This window comes from Gavia stellata, chromosome 12 (assembly GCF_030936135.1).
Source record: "Gavia stellata isolate bGavSte3 chromosome 12, bGavSte3.hap2, whole genome shotgun sequence".
Classification (NCBI taxonomy): Eukaryota; Metazoa; Chordata; class Aves; order Gaviiformes; family Gaviidae; genus Gavia; species Gavia stellata.
This window is the reverse complement of record NC_082605.1, coordinates 2,503,161-2,523,505: the sequence shown is the minus strand read 5'-3', so window position 1 is coordinate 2,523,505 and position 20,345 is coordinate 2,503,161. Positions and strand designations below refer to the sequence as shown.

The following is a 20,345-nucleotide window of genomic DNA, read 5'->3' as shown; positions in this document are numbered from 1 at the left end:
AAAAACCCATCAGCTTTGTTACAGAAGCACGTTAAAAGTACTGAATCAGTAGAAAGCCATACTGGAGACTGCACATTATCCAATACAATAATTGCCAAAATGCTTTCAAAGTCCTTCAATACATAAAAAATATCAAAAGGAAGTTCTGCATTAAAAAGTAATTACATCCTCAAAATAAAACTATTCTGATCCCCACCTCTGAAGTTAAGCACCTCTCTGGGAATACGGTACACAGCAATTAAAATAGTGATTTAAAGGAGACGTATGACTTAGTAACATTTTAATTTAACTTTCAAAATAGGGAGGGGGTCAAATCACCTTGAAGTGGCTTGAACACACCACGGTTTTCTACTTCTACAACTAGATCAAAGTGTGAGCAGTCACTCAGTGGCACCGTCTCGCCTGTTTCAACATTTGTTAGGCCATTAATCCTCAGGGGCAGCTCCAATATTTGGCCAACACGTGCTTCAACTTGACATGGTGTGAACTCCATCCCACTAGGTTCAGTTACGTACACCTGAAGGAGGAAAGAAACACAGGACAGAGATGTATGAACACAACTGCACAAAACAGTACCAGAAGAAAAAAAGAAAGACTTCAGTATGCTCTCCTTATTTTAATTAGCCCTCTTGTATGCTTCTCCTAGCTGCTGACTTCCCTCTGATGGCTGGAAACAATTCTTCTCAGATTCAACATTGCTTTTGTGTTTACCTGCCACAGAAAGGTATCAGAAAGGGCCAGGAAAAGCTTGCCACTATTTTAATGCTCTTTACCCATAACAGACTAAGTTCACATTAGTTTGGCGATCGTTTTACTGCTACTTCTACAATTCTCTCTTCTCCTTTGTTGATTTTAAAGCGTGGACTAAGTTGCACGATATCTCCAGGAGGAGATCACCAACTGGGACAAATTTAGTATCCAACCTTGACTTTTACAGTGTAAATATTTGAGCTAGACCTGACATAGTTAGCAAGGCTCCCCAGCCTCCATTGCTCACAGCAGCAGGTATGTAGAAGTTAAGGGAAATAATGGCCCAAACATTTTTAAAGGTGTCCAGGGCTCAACATTTCCCCACAGTAATATGTCAGCAATCTAAAATAAGTGAACAAATATGTACTAATCTAACAGCCTTCTGCTTCAACAAGTAATCTTTATGTGAGAGATACTTTTGAAATCAAAAGGATTATTTTCAAAAATAAGACTGACAGAAATAGATCTTCAATGTTATTATAGCTGGTATGTTGATGAACAAGCCTTAACTGTATTATTTGTTATTCTGATTTGCTACTTTTTCCATTAATGTTAAAGAATCCACCACAGACTGACTGCGTATTTCGTAACAATCACTATGATCAAAGCTGTTCATTTGCAAGATCTTAACTTGCTAACCATCTGCAAATGGCTTCAGGATAGAATATTGAACCATATGGTAGAGAGTTAAAACTGTAATCCTTGTGGAACATAGTTAACTATTCCTAAAACTTGCTGACTGAGGTCAGTAAATAGAACTCTTCAGAGTTAGTCTATGAAGAATGCAATTCCTAACACAAGAACAAAGGCATTCAAAAATAACCTATTCAGATTGTGCAATACACTGCTCTGAAAGCTCACATGGAGAGAAGTATTTTTCTTCTGTCTTCAGGCTCTGACTTATGTTTGAGGATAAGAAGTTTCAACTGAAAAATCTTCATTCCTGTATCTCCTGCTGGTAACTGTTGCACTGCTGAAAAGCAGCATCCTGGGTTGTCCAGAGAATAATTTCAGAGCAAGTCTGTAAACTAAATTCTGCACAAATTTTAATCTGTGTCATTATTTTAAGCATTTAAGTCATTATTTTAAGCATGAAGTTTAGAACCTCTCTCAAATTAATTTTGTAGAATTGACATAAATAATCTGAGCACAAAACCCAAGCTAATTTGCCCCTCAAAAAACCCAGCATTAGTAGACGCAGCTGTTCCAAGTAAAACTTGGTTAGAAAGATCTTTCCCAAAACACACATACTAAAAGAGAGGAAAGATACCTGCTTAGATAGCTCCCTCTTGATTATGGGACGGACTTAGCAGTCTTGACCAAACACATTTTTTAGCACTTTTGTCAAAAGGGACTTTGGTGCAACAGAAGTGCAGTACAACAATTACAGCAGTGCCGCACATGGGAATACTTAAAAATGATGAGGTATTTTCTACAGCTAACATGTATATTTGATGCAATCAGCTTGTTCCTCACCAGTTGCTAAATTACAGGCACATATCCTGGAAGGAAGGTGCACTGCCCCAGGGCTTGCAAGACTCGCTTCCTAAATCAACTTCTATGCTCCCTCAGAAACAAAGACCATCACCTTTATAAAGCCTTAGCCAGATGGAGGTTGTTTGCCAGCCTCAATAGCATCCGCTTGGCATAAACAAACCTATTTCATTTATGACCATGTAGTTAGACAAACACAGCCTCTGGATCCCAGATTAGTCACATGTGCTCAGTACACTATCTCTTAGTTTTTCTGAGGTCAGGAGCAAGTTTCCTCTTCTCTGTTAGGTTTCCATTCCAATGCTTAGCTCTTTGCAAAAGGCGCAGAGTTAAAGCGTAGATTAAAATGCTGAATTTGCGAAGGTAGCAGAGTAGTACTATTATACACCACAGCAGTACTTGGTTTTAGTTTCTATTCTATCATGATACAGGTCTCGCAGTTCTTAACAGCTTGACAGAGAGAGTAAACACTGACACACTTTCATTAAAGAAAATTATTTATGTCCAAAGGACACAAGGAGATATTTCCAAATCAATCACATTCCAGAGAAAAAATATTTAAGATTGTAGATTTACAGTGTTAACCAGAGCAGCTTCTTCACCTATCTTCGTATAGTTTTTCCTGTGGGGCCATTACATATACAATTCCTTTATTTTCTTCACTCCATACTACACACTGATCACCCCGACCAAATCCTAAGAACAGGGTATGATTTTCACAGAGACCTCAGAATCCCTCTTGGCAGGTGTATTTTTCATTCCCATTTTCTCCTCATTTTCCTAAAGATTTTTTTTTTCTTGGCCAGCTTTGGTATCTAGATTCATTATGTGGCACTGTATTCACTTCAGCCACTTCTCCAGGCAGGAACTTCCTTGTGCATCTTGATGGTATCTGTCATCCTTTTATATCGAGGGAAAACACCCACCTCTTACCCTGCAGAATGCATTTTTAGTTTGGCTTATCTGCTTAGATGGCTAGGCCAGTAGTAAATTACTATTTCCTTCTTGCGCTCAAAACTTTCAACAAGGAAAAAGACTTGCCAAGGAAATCAGGAAGGGGCAAAAATGGGAGTAAAGTTAATGCAGTGGCAAGAGCCTGAACACCCAGAAGGCACAAACTCTGAATCTGATCACTTAACCTGCCACAGGGCAGGCAGGGAAACCTTTTGGGAACACTTTGGAAAGGGGAATGCCTATGGCATTCTCAGCTTCTTCGCTGTTTCCAGAAGCCATATTCAAGAGGGAGCAGGGAAAATAAGAGTTTTACCTTCATTTCTCCATAATGCAATGGATTCTGAACATCAATTGCCTGAATTACACTGATGCCAATATCACTTCCAGTTGTCATTACTCCTTTGACTGTCACTGTAGCAACTGCCTGGTTAGAATAGGACCAACTGAAATTTCCACTTCCACCATGAGCCTAGAATACAGAGAGAAAACCTTTCAGATATTTTATAAAGTATATGGTTCTCACGTTTCTTAGCTGTCAAGCCTTTGAACATCTTGCATGAAAACCAGGGACACACTGAGCAACGACAATGCTATTACTAAGGAAATACAAATAAAATAACACCTCAGAACTTTCAAATAAGCAAGGTAAAGTAAGAAATGAGATGATTGCTACCCTTAATTCGTTTTAATTTCATCTTTCTTCACGCACATATACTATGTGCGCACCAGTGCTGCTAACCCAAATATCTCCCTCCCAACTCCAGAAGCCTGATGCTCACAACTCCTGGTGATTGATAGGGCTTAGAGTCAGCAGAGCATTTCACAAATCGACACACCGGAGGCCTGGCATGTGGGATTATTGTACTTCTGAGAACTCCCACTATTGCGCTGCTGCTGACGGCCAAAGTGCTGATTTTGGGTCTCAGAGCTACTAACCTGACACTCTGTACCTACTAGCTTCTTTCAATGGGAATTGTTAAGCAATCTAAAGGGAAGAAAAAGAAGGTGGGAGGCAGGGAGGGAATGAGGCAAGAGGGGAAAAAAGAGAAAGAAAAAAGTCACTCTCTTCTTGGCATTACCTCTTTATTTTTATGATGAAAATCAGCACGTCTACCTGCAGCCATTCAACAAATGTGCTGCTCCAGCAACTGATCAGTCATGGAATGAGTGATAGGCACACATGGAAATTGCCCACTCTTGCAACAAGCACTGCGAGGGTCTGCGAAACATAGAGGCTACACTCCCACAATGGCTTTTCAAGGAAGGAGTCAGTAACTACCAAACTTATAATCTCAGGTTTATCATGCAGATTCGCATAAAAAACCCCAAACCAACAAAAAAGAAAACCCCACACTTTTCCTCAAGCTCCCAGCTCTTGAAGGGTTGTTTCACAATTAGAAGAGCTGAAGTGAGTGAAATTATTCTACAAAAGGGTAAGAACTAGTTACTTGATATTATGGTCCCCATCAATAGAGACAAATGATTATACCCACTGTATGAGGACTTGGCAGCCAGGACAGGGTTATATCTGCTGCAGGTTCATATTTTATAAAGTGAAGGACCAAAAAACGTTTTGCCAGCACAAGTAGTATACTGTCCTCCTAGATGTGTAATACTAGTTACTGAAGAAACATAATCATTACAACACTATAAAACATATAGGTTTTAAACATCATTATTGTGAGCTATAGGAAGTATCTGTTGAGACAAACACTGTGCAGAAAGGTATACTAATGAATTTTTAAAGCAAGTTTAAAAAAAAATACTTTCACACTCCAAAATAAATTTCAAAGTTCCATCAGAGTAAAACAAGGGTGAACATCTGAGCAATTTTTTTGTTTACATGTATTGCTTTCATTTCTTTAACTTCCTCAGCATTTGCTCTAAACTGTTTCATAATTACACTAATAATGGACAAGATGATAAATCTTGTCTAGAAGGACAGTGTGGAAAATAAAACTAAATGATGCAGCAGCTTAGCTAATAACTTTTACCAGAAAAAAAAAAAATAATCAAAAGAACAGTCATTTCCCTTTTTCCTTCCCATGAGCATGTGCACAACCTGATTACTGAAAGAGCACCAGACAAAGACAAATGGATAAATAGGTAACAGTGTGTCACAGAAGGAGATACATGGGATGTGGCAAGAAACGTTTAAAGAATGTAAAAGTTCAGAATGTTTTCCAAAGATATTTTCAATTAAAACAGGGCAATAAGCAGAAAACATAAAATAAATACCCAATTCTTAATAATTCTATGGAGTCACATCTCCTCGCCATACAAACCAGCTGCATTACTACATTTTTCTCTCTAGCAGACAGTTTGTACTGAGGAGAGAAAGGATAAACCAACTTCTATTGCAGTCTTATCATTATCCACAGCCTGTTAGCTGAACTCCACTCCACAAACCATTACCAGTGACGGCAATGGTCTCACTAGGGAAAAAAAAATAACCTCCATGTGCTTCACTTCACAAAGATGGCACTTCACTTTTCTAATTCATGCAAGGAAGGGAGGAAACATTTTTTTTTTCCCCCCTTTTTCCTTCCAACAGAAGCCATCTTATTAGCACAAATATGAACAAAGCAACCAACAAAAAACCAGACAGCTGACAAAGTAAAACCTAAAAGTCATTCTGATACCATCTGGAAGAAGTTACTTTAGCTATAAACAGAATTTGGCTAGATCCAAAAATCCCCTTCAACTTAATTTCAGAAAAAGTCTATTCACCAATTTAAAATAGCCTGACTCAAAAACTATTGACTAGGAGGCAAACACTAATCTACAGGCAGGAACAACAGTCAAGCTGTGTGCTATTGTAAACAGCCACTAGTATTGTTGAATGGGCAGATTGGGAAAACATTCTTAGTTTCAGTAAATGCAAACTAATTTAAATGTTGGGAGAAAAAAAGGTTTTATGTTTTTAATGAAAAAAAAGTCACAGTGAAGTAAGAATACTGATGCAATTATTGGAGTAAGACAAAGGAATGTTCTCTAGTGAGATATTTGATGACACGTGCAAGATAAGGTAAGACAAGAATAGAACTGTAAAAGAGGTGGGAAACAGAAAAACATGTTTACTTTCCCTTACTGGGAAAACTCTAGCAGAAGTTATGATGAAGTACTGAAAATGTGTATTTGTACTAAGCATTTTTACCACACTCTGCTGGTGTGGTTGGGTATAGCATGAACTAAACCAAATCCCATGGAAATTACAAGTAGAGACGACAGCGCTAAACTCAATGCCATTAACTTCAGTTTTACACTAGGGAATGCAATTTTACCTCTATGAGATCGATTTGTTTACATCCCTCTGCCTCTTTTTGTATACTGTTTACTTGAAGACAGACCCAAAAGTCCGCACTACTTCACGCTAAAAGGGAGAGATAGGAACTGTGCATGAAACACTTCGGTGCAGGATCTCAGTATCATTGTACTGGGATAAGAGTCCGGGCTGGGAAAGCACAATGTTCTTTTCTCCAGTTAGACTATACTCTGGATACTGGAAGACAAGCCTTTTGCTTCATGAAGCTTATGGAAGGATTGGAAGCATGGGAGCAAAGACACACATAAGAAATGTAAGAAAAAGGTCCCTTTAGAAGGTCATACTGTAAACGAAACTGTGGCCTTTGCCTCCCTGTAGCTTTTTGTTAGAAGTACGAGATGTGTGGGGAGTGAGGGATACTGATGTCAGAGACCGACAGGGCGCTGCTCATTGATCTTGTCATGCCCTTTCTGCAGTCACCTCACATTCCGATGCATACTCCCATACTTCCATCTCTTCACAGTAAATCGCAGCCTCAAATTATTACTACTAAGCTTTGTACCTAGGATGTTTTCTGTAATTTCAAACCACTCTCTGTGTATGTGTGTGGTGCATACGTGAGGGAGAGAGGGAGTGAATGAAAGACAAGAGGTAAAAGTTAGTGGGGTTTTTACGTTCGTTGTTTTTTTGTGTGCTTTTTTTAACCACACATTAATTTCTGCAACTAACATCCAACAAAATTCCTCCAAATAAAGTTTTGGATATCACTGTGCCTGAAGTATCCAAAGTCAACTCTATATAAGTGGTTACAGGCCTTACTGTGCCTGCTTGAGCAATACTTCCTTCATTTAGATACTTCTTTGGCATACCTGTATGGTGTACTGGTAGACTCCTGCTTTTGGCTGCCAAGGAAACGTCAAAATGCTGGGTGAAAGAACTATGGGAACATATATTTCAACATCTTGCTGGTTTTGCACTGGAACTGGTAATGTATGAACACCTCCATCCTACAAAAAGCAACAGCACAGTATTATAAATGATACCATAATACTTTCTAGGAATAATGTTTAGTCCTTATATAGAGACAAGTTGTTGAAAACATCTCAGAAAGGAAAGCAACTATTTAGGGTCACTTACGAACAGTGTTACTTGTGAGCAAACAGTCAGCTCATTGCAGCAAAGTGTGCTATCGTATTAAATGAGCAATATTACTATATGGAGATACAGGTGCTCACCTTAATTTAAAAGGCAAACAGCAATAAGAAATACACTCTTTCACTACTCCTAGTTTTCGAGACCTCTTCTGGAGAACTAATTTGGTAACTCCACACCTGCATTTACTCTTTGCTCAATTCCACTTTGCAGCAGGTGAAGATGAAACTCAGCCTAAAAGACACATTCCTCAACCTATCCCAAAACACTGGCCTTAACAACTTTGCTGTAATTGTAATGCCATAACCCTCTGGCACAACATACTGTTTCTTACTGGAGTTCTGAAGGAAAATTTTAACAGCTCTCAATTGACCTCATTCAAGCGTACCTCTCTGACACAGAGAACGAGCATGACTTATCACATACAAGGATCTGCTAAATCCTACTCAAGGAATCACTAGAACCCATTTGCTGTGAAATCGTTCTAGTGTCGAATTTTTCCAAGTTTCAAGCAAAAGCAAATCACTTTCACACCATGTACCCTAGTTAGCCATACATTCAGCAGCCTGCCCAACTAGCAGAAAGTTAATGAATATTAATTGGAAGAAATTTGCAGGCTGATACATTTGGCAGATTTTCATTCCAGCATTTAACATCACTTACCAAATGACAGAAAACTTTCCAAATGTAACTGAAAGCCGAACAAGGCCAGGGTATGACACTGATGATCCTACCACAATAAATTGTAAAATTCACTCAGAGAATGTGAGAGGACCTTTGCACCAGCACAAGGAAATGGTATGTGCCCACATAAGTATCTGCCATGAAAAAAAAAATCAGTGCTGTGCACCACTAGTTTAACAGGTGTTTGCCTCACACTTGGTAGTGAAATCCCAGTCTTTATTTAAGCAAATCCTCTGTTGACTTAATTGACAGTTTTCCTGAAGTAAAGATTTGAGAATTTGGTTCTTAATCTGTTTAAACAAAGATGGCTTAGACCCATGTAATTCTTAGGTTTCCTTCTACTATGTCACTATTAAGTCACTACTGCACAAGCAAATCATTTTAGGCCTACCAGTAAAGCAGAAGAGTTATTATAAAAACATACCTGATCTACTACTGATGTCAGTGCAGCATCAATAATGGTCTGACCCTTCTTTATTGCTTTCACATAATGATATGATCCATTCAGAGATGACTTCAGCACCTCAAAATATTCTTTGGACAGCTTTGTATTAATTCTGATATTCTAAAATCGGAACATTAAATAGGTATTGCCACAGGTAACTGACATCAATACTGTACAGAGAGCCATAAACATACTAGCAACAAATCAATGAGAAAACAATTGTTTAATAACAGTTCAAAGAAACTTATCTGAAACTGAGTCAGAACTTTTCCCTATGAAAGCTTCAGTCTTTCAACAAGATTATATCTTTTAGACAGAGCATTAACTCCACAGAAAATATTTACTTTTCAAAATTATCAGCAACATGTAATTTAACATGAAAAGTACCAATATTTATACCACTAAATAATTCATATTTTACAATAATTTCTGAATTTTGTCATTCTTAAACACAAAAGGGGAAGAACATGCAAATATATTGCCCCAATAGCACACTTCTGAGATCTAGCTGAAATTCAGATCTGTATCTCAGGAAGCAAGTAAGCGCAAGTAAAATAACATTCACATAAATTCGATATTCTGAAAAGCAGTATTTTAATAAAATTTTTCTGCTTGCAAATTAACTATTTAAATCTTTTTTCTATTATTTTTTTAAGAGTAATGTATATTTGGTAGCTAGTACCTAGAATTCTTCTTATTTAACTACCAAACAGTGAAGTGTTTTAATGCCAGCTAATCAGCTAAGCTTTTCCCATAATCAATTGAAAGGAAATAGGTAGCTCCTCAAGAGTGTTCTAAGCCTACCTTACACCTCATTCTTTAATAGGAGAGATTGCCTCTAGACGTGACAATATTATATTTGGGAGGGGGTTGATGAGATGAAGTACTGTATGAGTACTGCTCTCCAGCAGTTACACCGGTTTGCAATTTCCAATGTAATGCCTACGCTACATGTTTGAAGTGCATTGTCCAACTTCTTTCAGTTTTTTCTACAGCACTTAGACTCCAATGGGCACTTTCACATGAATCACCCAGACTGCTTTATTTAAAAAAAAATAAAATAAAACCAACAACAAAACAAAAGAATAAAAGGAAAAGGCAAGAAACAACATGCTTTGAAATGTCCTAACTCAATGTAAATAAAAAACTGCTCAACTAATTTCCAAGAAAGCCAAGATTTAGGAGACAGACACTCAGAAGTATGTCAACATTTCCACTTACATCAGACAAGTACACCTTATTGCTTGATTTATCATACACTTCAATTGTAATTTCATAAAGTCTGCCTGTTTCTAGGACCCATCTGTCACCTGGATGAACTGTAAATCCTACAAAACAGGAAATATTGAACAGCACAAACCAACAGTCTCTTTACGTAATGGATATAAGCATTTTGCTTCTGGTGCCCACACTCTGAAGATGCACATGCATTGTTTTAAGCTGCTGAACACTAAGATGAAAGAAAATAAATAAATATTTACTACTAAACCTATTTCACATTAAGCTACTTTCATGAATAAAATTACTCTTCTATGAGAAGTAATAAAATTACTTTTCTGTGAGAAGTAATATGAGAAATGGAAGTGTGTATATACACACAGAAAAACACCAACAGAAAAACAAGGCAAGAAATTACATTAGGCAATCAAGAAAACTGCAGTCAGTACCAACCTAAATACCCAGGATTTACAACATAGATAGTGCTGTTTGGTAGTCTGGAAACCCCTTGCATGCGAATACCTGAAGTCTCAGTAAAGGAAGGGAAAAGTTTTGACAGAAGTCAGGTAAAGTTCAGCTTGTTCCTGGGGCTCCTCATGCCTCTTCGGATATTTGAAACTAATTCTACACTGAAAATAAATGTTATCCCCACTACCCTGAAAGACAGTGAGCATTTTAGAGATTCCACTAGAGAATATCATGCTCTAAATATAAAAATTAAATAAAGCCCCGTCACATTTCCACATTGACTGAGGGGAACAGACATGATTTAATTGATCTTTTGCCAACCTAATTTCTTCAAACATTTCAAGGCATCAGGCAGCTCTGTTGAGAGTTAATTCACAGCAGTGCTGCTTTCTATGGCTCCACCAGGTGCTCCTGATTTTCAAGACTACTGGTACAAATGTGGATAATTTTATCTTTTTGTGCTGCAAAGGGTGGAAAGTTTGTCTCCTGCCATGAAGATCTGGATGGAAAAGCATCACCTAGGAAGGATACTCTTGTGCCCAAGTATGAGGTTAGTTTGTCCCTGCTGCAATGCAGTTACAACCGATGTTGTCTGGTCCAACCTGGCAACCGGCCAAGACGGATCTCCCTCAGGACCCAGTACGTTGTTCTGCAGCTGCAGTTCATACTGATCAGACGGCATCATTAATTCTGTACATAAAACAAGACAACATATGAAACAATAAAAGCAAGCGTGTCAGTGTTTGGATGCTGCTAATTATTGCTGATTAATTTTTATTGATGCCTAGTGCACACATTACATCTGTATTTTTAATGTCTAGTAGAAATAGCATTTGTGTGATCATATCAATACACACATACACAAAATGAGCTTCTCGCCTTTAATTTCTTTGAAGCTGCAATTTCCATCTAATATCATCCCACTGTTTAGACCTAACATCCAATTCATTCCCAGCTTCAAAAGTGGTCAAATTACTTTCTATGAGTTATAACAATTTCTGCTGCTCCATTCTGCACTACTCGTTGATGTACCAAGCCTAGCTTACTAAAAAGAAAAAAAAAAGTCAAGTCATTACTAGCACAGGCTCCTTGTAAGCAACAGATGCAATTACAAACTTCCACACTTTTAAAAGGACATAAAGCCAGCTAACCCACACTTGCAGAAGTGGAGCAAATCCATTTGTCAGGAAAACATTGTCTGTTAGAAAAGTTACTAACCTAAATTTGATTTCACTAAGAAAGTCAGACACAGTCTCTGAGTCAATGTGAAATAAATGAGTACATCTAAAATGATAGTGCTAGCTCCTATTCTGTTACCCTTACCTTCCTGTCCTTGACAAATCTGCAAGAGTATATCCTTTACAGACACAACTTTTTTGACAGAAAAAACTGAACAGCATGTCATTTAGGAAAACGGTATTAAATATTAACAAAGTAGTTTAAACACAATTAAAGATTTCTCAGCAATTAAAAATTCACATAAAGCGTTAAAAAAAAAAAAAAAGAATAGGACAAACCTGTAATCTTCCCTTGCCTTATTTTCTGAACTTTGTACTGAATTGACGTTCCTACCAGAAGATAAATGTCATATGCTGGATTTAAAAGGATGTTTTCCAATATAAGCAATCTGACTTCTGCAGGATGTACATGCTATCGATTGAGGGGGAAAAAAAAAAAAGCAACGACATTTAAAGCAGCCCATTTGTTTGAAACAGACCATTCAGCAATAGCTTGTAATCTATAAGTGAAAAATATTACTTGCTATAATTGGCTCTTTATTATCATCTCAAATTTTGTCAACAGGGAAATGCAAGGGACAATGAATGGTACAGAGATCTGCTCCGTGCATACTGTGCAAGGCTGAAGTAAAAAAAAAAAATTAAGTCTGTATGGACATCATTTTGGTTCAGTTTTCTAGAGAATACAGAATATCTTGAGAGAGATGCACAGTGACCATTCAGACATCTAGAAATTTATTTTCCCTACTGTAAAACATGGTACCTCCATACAACATATCCATTGTAACTTCACTGAGGAATCTGTATCAAATTCATTGGTCTATTAAATTAGGAATATAACAGATAACTGTATAAATTCTATTACAGTTGTTCGAGGGATGTTCACTGAAAATGTGCAGTCTGGCAGCAGTGAAAGATTTAAAGGAACTGCTAACCAGAAAGCCATACAAAACTGCAAACGGAGCAATATTATTTCAATTTCACTTACAGTATCAGCTGAAAACTAATTCAGAAAAATAGATATTAAAACATAAAACTAACCAAGCTACAAGCATTCAAGAAAAAAAAAAGTCAGACTGATATCCTGTAGAGTAACTATATTCACCACAATTGGGTAGAACTGTAACAAAAATACAATTCTTAACATGCACTATTATTTGTGCCACGTTACTAGTATTACATACACTTAGATAATATTTTCATAGAACACTTTTTACAGGTATGGGTTAGACAGTCCAAGGCAGTTCTGCTTTAAGCAAAAACATCAAGCACAACATGTAGTAACACAAATCCACAACAACAGACTGCACACGAGATGAACTTCAGAAAAACCCCACCATTTTATAGAAGGATTTTTTTTTTTTAATGCGCACTATTAAGTTGATACTAGCACAGTTCCAAGTATTCCTGTAAGCAATAACCCGTAAGAACTCTCTCAGGTGTCCGTAAATTCTATAAAGAGAAAAACCAACTCTGTTACCAGAGTTAAATGAAAAACTCAGTCACCACAAGTTACAAAGAAAGAAACAGCATGGATCTACATAACAGCTGGGAAGACCGCCAATATGGCAGTTTAACACCCATGCAGCATTGACATTCTGATCTTAAAGCCCTTCCTTGGACACCAGAAGCTAATGAGTTATAATTAGATACTAAAGAAGCATTCATATGACAGTCATTTCAAGCACAACAGGAAATAAAGGTATATCCAATATAGCAATGCTTGTTCTAGCTATTTATTTATTGGAAAAAAGATCTAAACTATTCTAGTTGGTTATTTTTAAGAAGAGGTAAAGGGCCAATGCCCTATCCAGCATAACACATATACAAAAATATATATAAAAATATAGAAATACATATATAAAATCAAACTCCAACCCTTTCAGGGTGATCAAGAGTTGTACTGTAATCTTTTGTGATATGGGGTACAGAGTCAATCCAGTAAGACAGAGGTGCAGCACTGATATCCACAATGGGAACAATAGGGCAGGGCAAACTTACAGTACTCCGGTAACATTGGACTATAAGACTAAATAGTAATAAAAAAGATGAATGCAAGTTTCTTACCTTATAGACGCTTTCCTGTATTCTTGCTTTTAATTTAGAACTCCCTGTTTTCATTCCAGACACCAGAATGGTATCTCCTTGCTTGGCAACTTTTTCCATCTCTGATATATAGGAAGGTGGAATATAAGTGGATTCTAAGAACTTGAGTATACTGAAAGGTGAACCAAAAAGTGAATAGAAAATTGTTAACCAACCTTTGTAAACCCATAGAGAAACACCACCACCATCTATTCCCTGCTACTTCCAAGTTTTAAGCAAATTTAAGATGTCTGCCTGGGACCAGATATCCAAATTTTACTCATTCTTGAAGATATCCGCAGCTAATTTCTGTGACTGATAAAAGTTTGTTTGAAGCTTGTTTATGGGCTTTCAAGAGATATCAGAAGACTGCACATGTTGTCTATAATGATCCCTCCAGTTTTTACAGTAGGTGTAGACCACAAAAACTCTCTAGATTATTGTGGAACAACTGATGTGAAAGACCCAAAGCTTATGTTTATAAAAGCAACAGCTTAACAAACCAGAACATAAAACTTTGACCTATATGAAGAAGATAGCATGCATTTAATAAGTGACTATGAAAAAAATCTACAAGCAGAATACTTGTAGTAACTGTTAGAAATTTCAATGAGATGTGACAACAGAGAGGAAAGGAATTTGCCATGAATGGGTAAAGAACAGGACAGAAATTGAAAGAGGACCATGTTTTAAAGGTTGCCAGCTTCTGTATGCACATGATCTGTTCGGCTTTACGTACACTTTCACAGTAAAATGAGTAAAGCCATATTGATAACAGTTATAAATATTAACATATTTGTGACAGTTCATAATTTATTTTGCAAAGCTGTAACACCATTAGAACATTTTTATGTTATCATAGCTGTGCTAACAGTAGAGGATATATCAATATTAGTTTGGTTAAAATCACATCTCCAGCAAATACTTATACTGAAACAAAAAGCTCTGTATGGACTAGGACTTGGATCATAAGTCCCACTGAACAATTAGCACATGGTCTGGCTCTCACTGTAGACAGGGGCCACACACTCACACCTGGAGCTTCAAGCGTATCATGGGCTTAACAGGCTTTCCTCAGGTAATGCCACGTGTTTGTTTCTCAAAGGCTGCAAAAATGGAGTTTGTGTTTACCCAGTAGCAAAAAGTCTTGTTTGCCACTCCCACCCCATTTCCAATGTATTTGGAATATAGGTTAGAGGACAGAAGTTAACTGTTAACCACTCTGCTCTCTAAGAGGGAATTTTTGACTAAAGCTGTACTCAAGAAGTACCTGTAAACTGTTTTGTGAGAAAAACCCATGTTTCATGTGTTTGCAGTCTGGTCAGCAACACATTTTTTCTACCAACATTCATGTTGAGCAAAGTCAAGATTCACCATGGCATATAATATGATGAATACTAGCATAATACTGCTAGATAACAGGATCCTGGTGTGTTGACACCAGTTGGTGTCAGTACAAAGATAAAACTCTCGGAGTTCAACTTGAAAAATATTCCACACAAACTACTGGTACGTAGCCTTCAATTCTGGCTAGCTTAATAAGGATGGAACCTCGAATTTCTGTTTGAAGCCACTGAAGAATAGAACAATTAAGTCACCACTGTAAAACTACATAGTGCATGTGCTTAATAAAATAAATTAAAAAAAACCCCAATACACCACCAAAACAGAGGCCAAAGATGGTCTCGTGACAAATATAGGAAAAAAAAAAATTAAAAAAAAATCTCCCTGCTGAAATCCTAAAATAACAGTCTTACTGATAAATCTTTCCTTCGCACAAGATGTTTCAGGAAGATCAACAATTGCATCTGTTTCTAGTTGTTGGATTAGAACTACCTGGGCTGCTCATTAACACTGTTGTTAAATTAAAGAGGGATGAGAGTGCCCAGGCTGTTGAGTAGGCACTTAAACCCCTGAAACAATTGACCCATAAGCATTATTTTAGGCATCAGTTCAGTAAACTGCCTAAGTGTGGGGAAATATTTATACACATCAAACTTAATGGACACGAGACTTTTGAGAACAAAGTAAATGAACTTACCGTAACGCATTGTGGGAATCTGAGAAGCCATCAGCCTCTGTGTCCTTCACTATTGTCCAGTCAAAGACTAACCCTGCCAATGTGCTGAAAGTGTTTCCTATAAATCAAACAATCAGATTAAAATAAAAACAAATAACAAGCAGAGAGTCTTCCTGGAACATAAACTATGACTTTTTCCCCCTAGGAAATTTCTTTATCTTATCCCTAAAAGAGGGATTTTTAATTAAATACCTACCAATATTTAGTTAAAAATCACAGTCTATCTATCTTGCTTAACTGACTTTGGCAAATTCAAGATATTTTTGTTAACTGGCTTTTCTGTTGACATTTTGCAACACCGTGTGTCACTTTATGTTTTTCACAAAGCCCACTGGATAGGTGCAGGTGTCAGCACCTATCCTCCACTTGTCAGCCCCTAAGAGATCCTTGGCACCTGCCACCTCCTTCCCCCTTTGACCACAAAAGCCTAATTATTTCTTGGATATTAGCAGGACACCAAAAAAACCTGCTAAACAATCTTTTGTTTTGAAACATGTGGATCTGAGATACCATTTGGGTAACTTGAGTTCACAGCACCGACAAACGGCATTTTCCACATACGGTGTTTTGGTTTTGAATACAACCGTGGTTTACCCATAACAGGAATGTCTCCACTCAAAGAACTCAAACTGAGCACCTTTTTTCTACAAAGCTGTGAACCACTAGAACAGGAGAAATTGTAAATGTTAAAAAGGAACAAAATGGAATAAACAGACTGAAAGCAAAGATTTATCATGATTACACTGAAGTGTAATGGCCTGCTAATCTGAAACAACTTATAATCTTCAAGATGAGTCTTGCTCTGAATTGCAGCGTCCACTGGGACAAATAAATATGGAACTGAAATCCCAGTATTTACTATATTTTAAAATAGATATTCATCTGTGTTCTTCCCTTTGACTTAGTTAATAAAGTAAGAATCAAAGCAAATTTATTCTCAAATTCTTATCCTTAAAGGTTTATGACATTTTTAAGCCACAAAAATATTTTAAGACAAGATAATGCAACTCACAGCCTATGTTGTTTCTCCCATTTCTATACAACTTACTGCAGTTAGTTCCAAATCCCAAATAAGTAGGATTTTAAACATAGAAGTCTACAAACACAAGGCAATATAATTAAAATTGATTGAAACTGCGTTATTTAACATGCATTCAAGTCTAACTTTCTTTAATGATGCATGCTTTAGCTTTGCAAAGCTGTATTACACTATTTTGTATTGCTCTGATTGAAAATAACAGGGGAGTGGAGAAACGCACATCGTGGCCCTATGGAGAGGCTATGCCTGGACATAGCCAGTGCCACAGTAAACAGGTAGCAAAAGCATGAAATCATCCTTACACCACTGGGCCTAGGCATCCTGGCTCCTGCTGGGGTCCCTCACTATGAAGGCAAGGTCAGGTTATCAAAGACAAACTATCAGGGGCATTCCCCAGACAACGCAGGGTCTCACTCATTCAAGACAGGACCAGATATCTCCACAGCAGGGAGGGCAGCGGCTGGCTCCAGGTTAAGCCTATTGGAGGCAGCACCCAGGGAGGCAGGTAATATGGCACTTGTCATGAACTGTATTTTGTCTTTGTCCTTCCCTGCAGGACCACACAGCTGTGACAGGAGCTGCAGACCAGCTGCCCTGGCCAGCTGCAACGTTACCCTCCCAGGTTCCTCAAAGGCTGATGTAGGCAGTGACTTGTGCTCCTGCTCCACAACTGTAACCTGGCCCAGAGCCGCTCCTCTGTAATGCTGCAGCAGAAAAGCAGCTCTCACTGGCAAGGCTGGAGTGAACCCCAGCAAACAAGGAGAGCTGTCTTGATGTGCTCTGCTCTATCGCTGGGACAAGAAGCTTATGTTCCTTGCACGCTCATAACCAAAGAAATGCAAACTCGCATCTTTAAGGCCTTCTCTTATTTAACTCACCTCTGGTTAAGTCATAATAAAACAACTTGAGCATAGCTCAACAGACAAAAGAAAACACTAAATAGTATAGCGTTTTTTCCCCTCTACATTCTATACTTAATTTGGCCAAAGATCTCCATGAGCATCTTCCTCTCTTGCATTAGTAATCTTTGAAAAGTAGTATCTGGAGATTGAGTTTATATTTGGAGTGGCTTATTAAAAACATGTACCAAAAGGAATCTGTATTGATGTAACCGATTAAAAAATACAGCTTATGAAGAAAATAACTGGACAATATATATATGGAAGAGAATAAGGAAAGAAACTATTCCTGAAGATATATCGATACTCAAAGGAGTAGAATCATCATTAATGAATGGTCTGACCCACACCAGATGCAATAATCTGGCAATGTAAGATGCATCGGCCCAAATCAAATCGCACTTGATACATCCCTGGGGCCTACTTAACAGCTTTACATACCAGGGAAAAAGCTACCTCACTGCAACACTGTATACACACAACGGCTGATAGAAAGCATCTACTCTCTCTCCCTTTCACACAGGCTGCACTAACAGGCTTGACACCCGTTCTTTGTGCAAGTTTGTAACAAACCTAAACAGATTTTTCCCAATATTCATTGAATTGGATAATTATTTTATATTTATTTTTTCACCTTCTGAATAATTAAAAAAAGTGTTCAGAAGGCCCTTACTCAATTCTCTGACTTTTCCTGAACAATTACGTCCTTCAATAAACTTGCCACCGCTCTTAGATTTATTTTTTTTTTTAAAGTGTGCCAAGAAAGACCACTGAGAGTCCAAGGATGGATCCCAAGGTTATTTGGGTCAAAAGGAACTTATTTTCAAAGCTTTTGAGTGTATCCTGATCCCCTAAACTTAGATTGGGAGATGTAATCCTACGGCTTCTCACCAACACCTTGTTTCAGTCATGCATATTAAACGCTCCTTGTGGGTTTTGAACGACTGCTCCTGTTCAGACTCTAACTTGGGTGGCTTCCAAGGCAAATTTGTCCATTGAGCATGCTTGAGAGTTTGCAGAAATGCCAAGCCAAGAATCCGGTATTATGCATAGTATAAGAAAAAGAAATTGCTTTTCATTATTGCCATACATAACTTGGCATTCATGGTTTACAAACAAACAAATGTAGGATGGGCTCATGAACTACCCAAAACAAACAATTCAACCTTTTATAGCTGCTGTATCATTTCCTTTCAGCCCAGTAGTTGTCCTAAAAAAATCACTTGGTTTGTATAAGTGTTGATACGTGTGTAAAAATCGATTGTTGAAACCAAAGCATGAAATCCTTACCAGCATCATGGTTCGTTTTCTGATGCTACAGACAGTATGAAAAGCAGAAGTTTTCTGCTCCTATTAAATAATTATGCATTCAGTCCAAATGCACTGACTTTTATGAGCCTAAATGGTACCTCCCAAAAGGGAGTGTTTCTATAATAATTAAGGGTTATTAATCCAAGCAATAGGTGGTTGGTCTTCAACATCATCTCTGAACATCCTGTTGGATGCTTGATTAGACTCAGATAAAGTGTCCTTTTTCAGAATTCTTTAGACTATCTCAGCTCAAAAGAAAAAAAAAAAAAAAAAAACAACAAAAAAGAACAGACTACATCACATTCCTGTGCAGCTTTGCTCAGCCTAGTTAAATCCTGATGCGACATTTCAACAGGACAAGTGTTGGGACTTTTTCCATTACATTCTTACTCCTGACCTGGAGGCAGAATTGCTAAGAGCTGACACCTTTATTTTAATTATTTTAAATTCAGATTTTTAAAAATACCCTTAGCACGAGTTAAGTTTCCTGGGAAAATAAGGAAAAAAGGCAAGCACAAGTTGTTGGAAATCAAGCAGTGTTTGATTTTCCTATTCAGGTGGTATGTAGATTTTACACTTAAACAAAAACAATAGGTTACTGAATGTATTATCCGGAAGACTCCCCTTAAATTACTCAGCTTGGCTTCTAGCATTCAGTTGTGTCGCAAACAAAACCAGCACTCGTATCAGACAATTAAGAGTTTCAATATATATTTTGTCTCCTGCTAGTAAATCGCTTACCTTCAGAATCCAAAGCCTGAATTTTTAGCTCCAGTGGTGAATCTTCAAGATAGAGTTCTCTTGTTGTGGACACAATTTGGATGCCGTGAATTATATCAACTATAGCATCACAACGAAGCACTTGTCCGGTCACTTGAAGAGACATCAGAAAGAGCACATGAAATCAGCAACCCTGGATGTGCTCATCACGAGCACCAACAAGACAAAAGGCATCTCAAATTTAGACAATGACACAAGACACTGGCACTGAAGGAACTGAAACTAGGTCATGACCTTGACTAAGAAACTCTTGGTCAAATGGTGATGGTGGCTAAGCAAGCAAGAAAAGCAGTTCCCTTCCTCACTGAACTTTAGAATAAATCTTAAAAAACTGTGATTTCCATCTACGCCAACAGTTACAGACGTTTCCTCTGAGTATATATTACGAGTTTCTACAGTGCAACTGTCAGACATGGCTCATGTCCTAGAGAACTTAATGACTTTTACCCAGATGATAAACCCCTATATACTTCTTCACTTAGT

General features: G+C 37.6%; 1 protein-coding gene across 1 annotated transcript in view; it reads right to left on the bottom strand.

Annotated features, from left to right (window-relative positions):
* Window positions 1-20,345, bottom strand: part of NUP210 (nucleoporin 210) — a 69,091-nt gene that overhangs the window by 38,474 nt on the left and 10,272 nt on the right. Inside the window, exons 3-13 of the mRNA XM_059823207.1 lie at window positions 19,824-19,955; window positions 15,795-15,891; window positions 13,736-13,886; window positions 11,948-12,080; window positions 10,962-11,120; window positions 10,416-10,484; window positions 9,966-10,072; window positions 8,724-8,864; window positions 7,333-7,470; window positions 3,512-3,667; window positions 319-517 (exon numbers count right to left, since the gene is read on the bottom strand). Coding sequence (XP_059679190.1) covers window positions 319-517; window positions 3,512-3,667; window positions 7,333-7,470; window positions 8,724-8,864; window positions 9,966-10,072; window positions 10,416-10,484; window positions 10,962-11,120; window positions 11,948-12,080; window positions 13,736-13,886; window positions 15,795-15,891; window positions 19,824-19,955 — 1,482 coding nt within the window. The remainder of the gene's footprint in view (window positions 1-318; window positions 518-3,511; window positions 3,668-7,332; window positions 7,471-8,723; window positions 8,865-9,965; window positions 10,073-10,415; window positions 10,485-10,961; window positions 11,121-11,947; window positions 12,081-13,735; window positions 13,887-15,794; window positions 15,892-19,823; window positions 19,956-20,345) is intronic.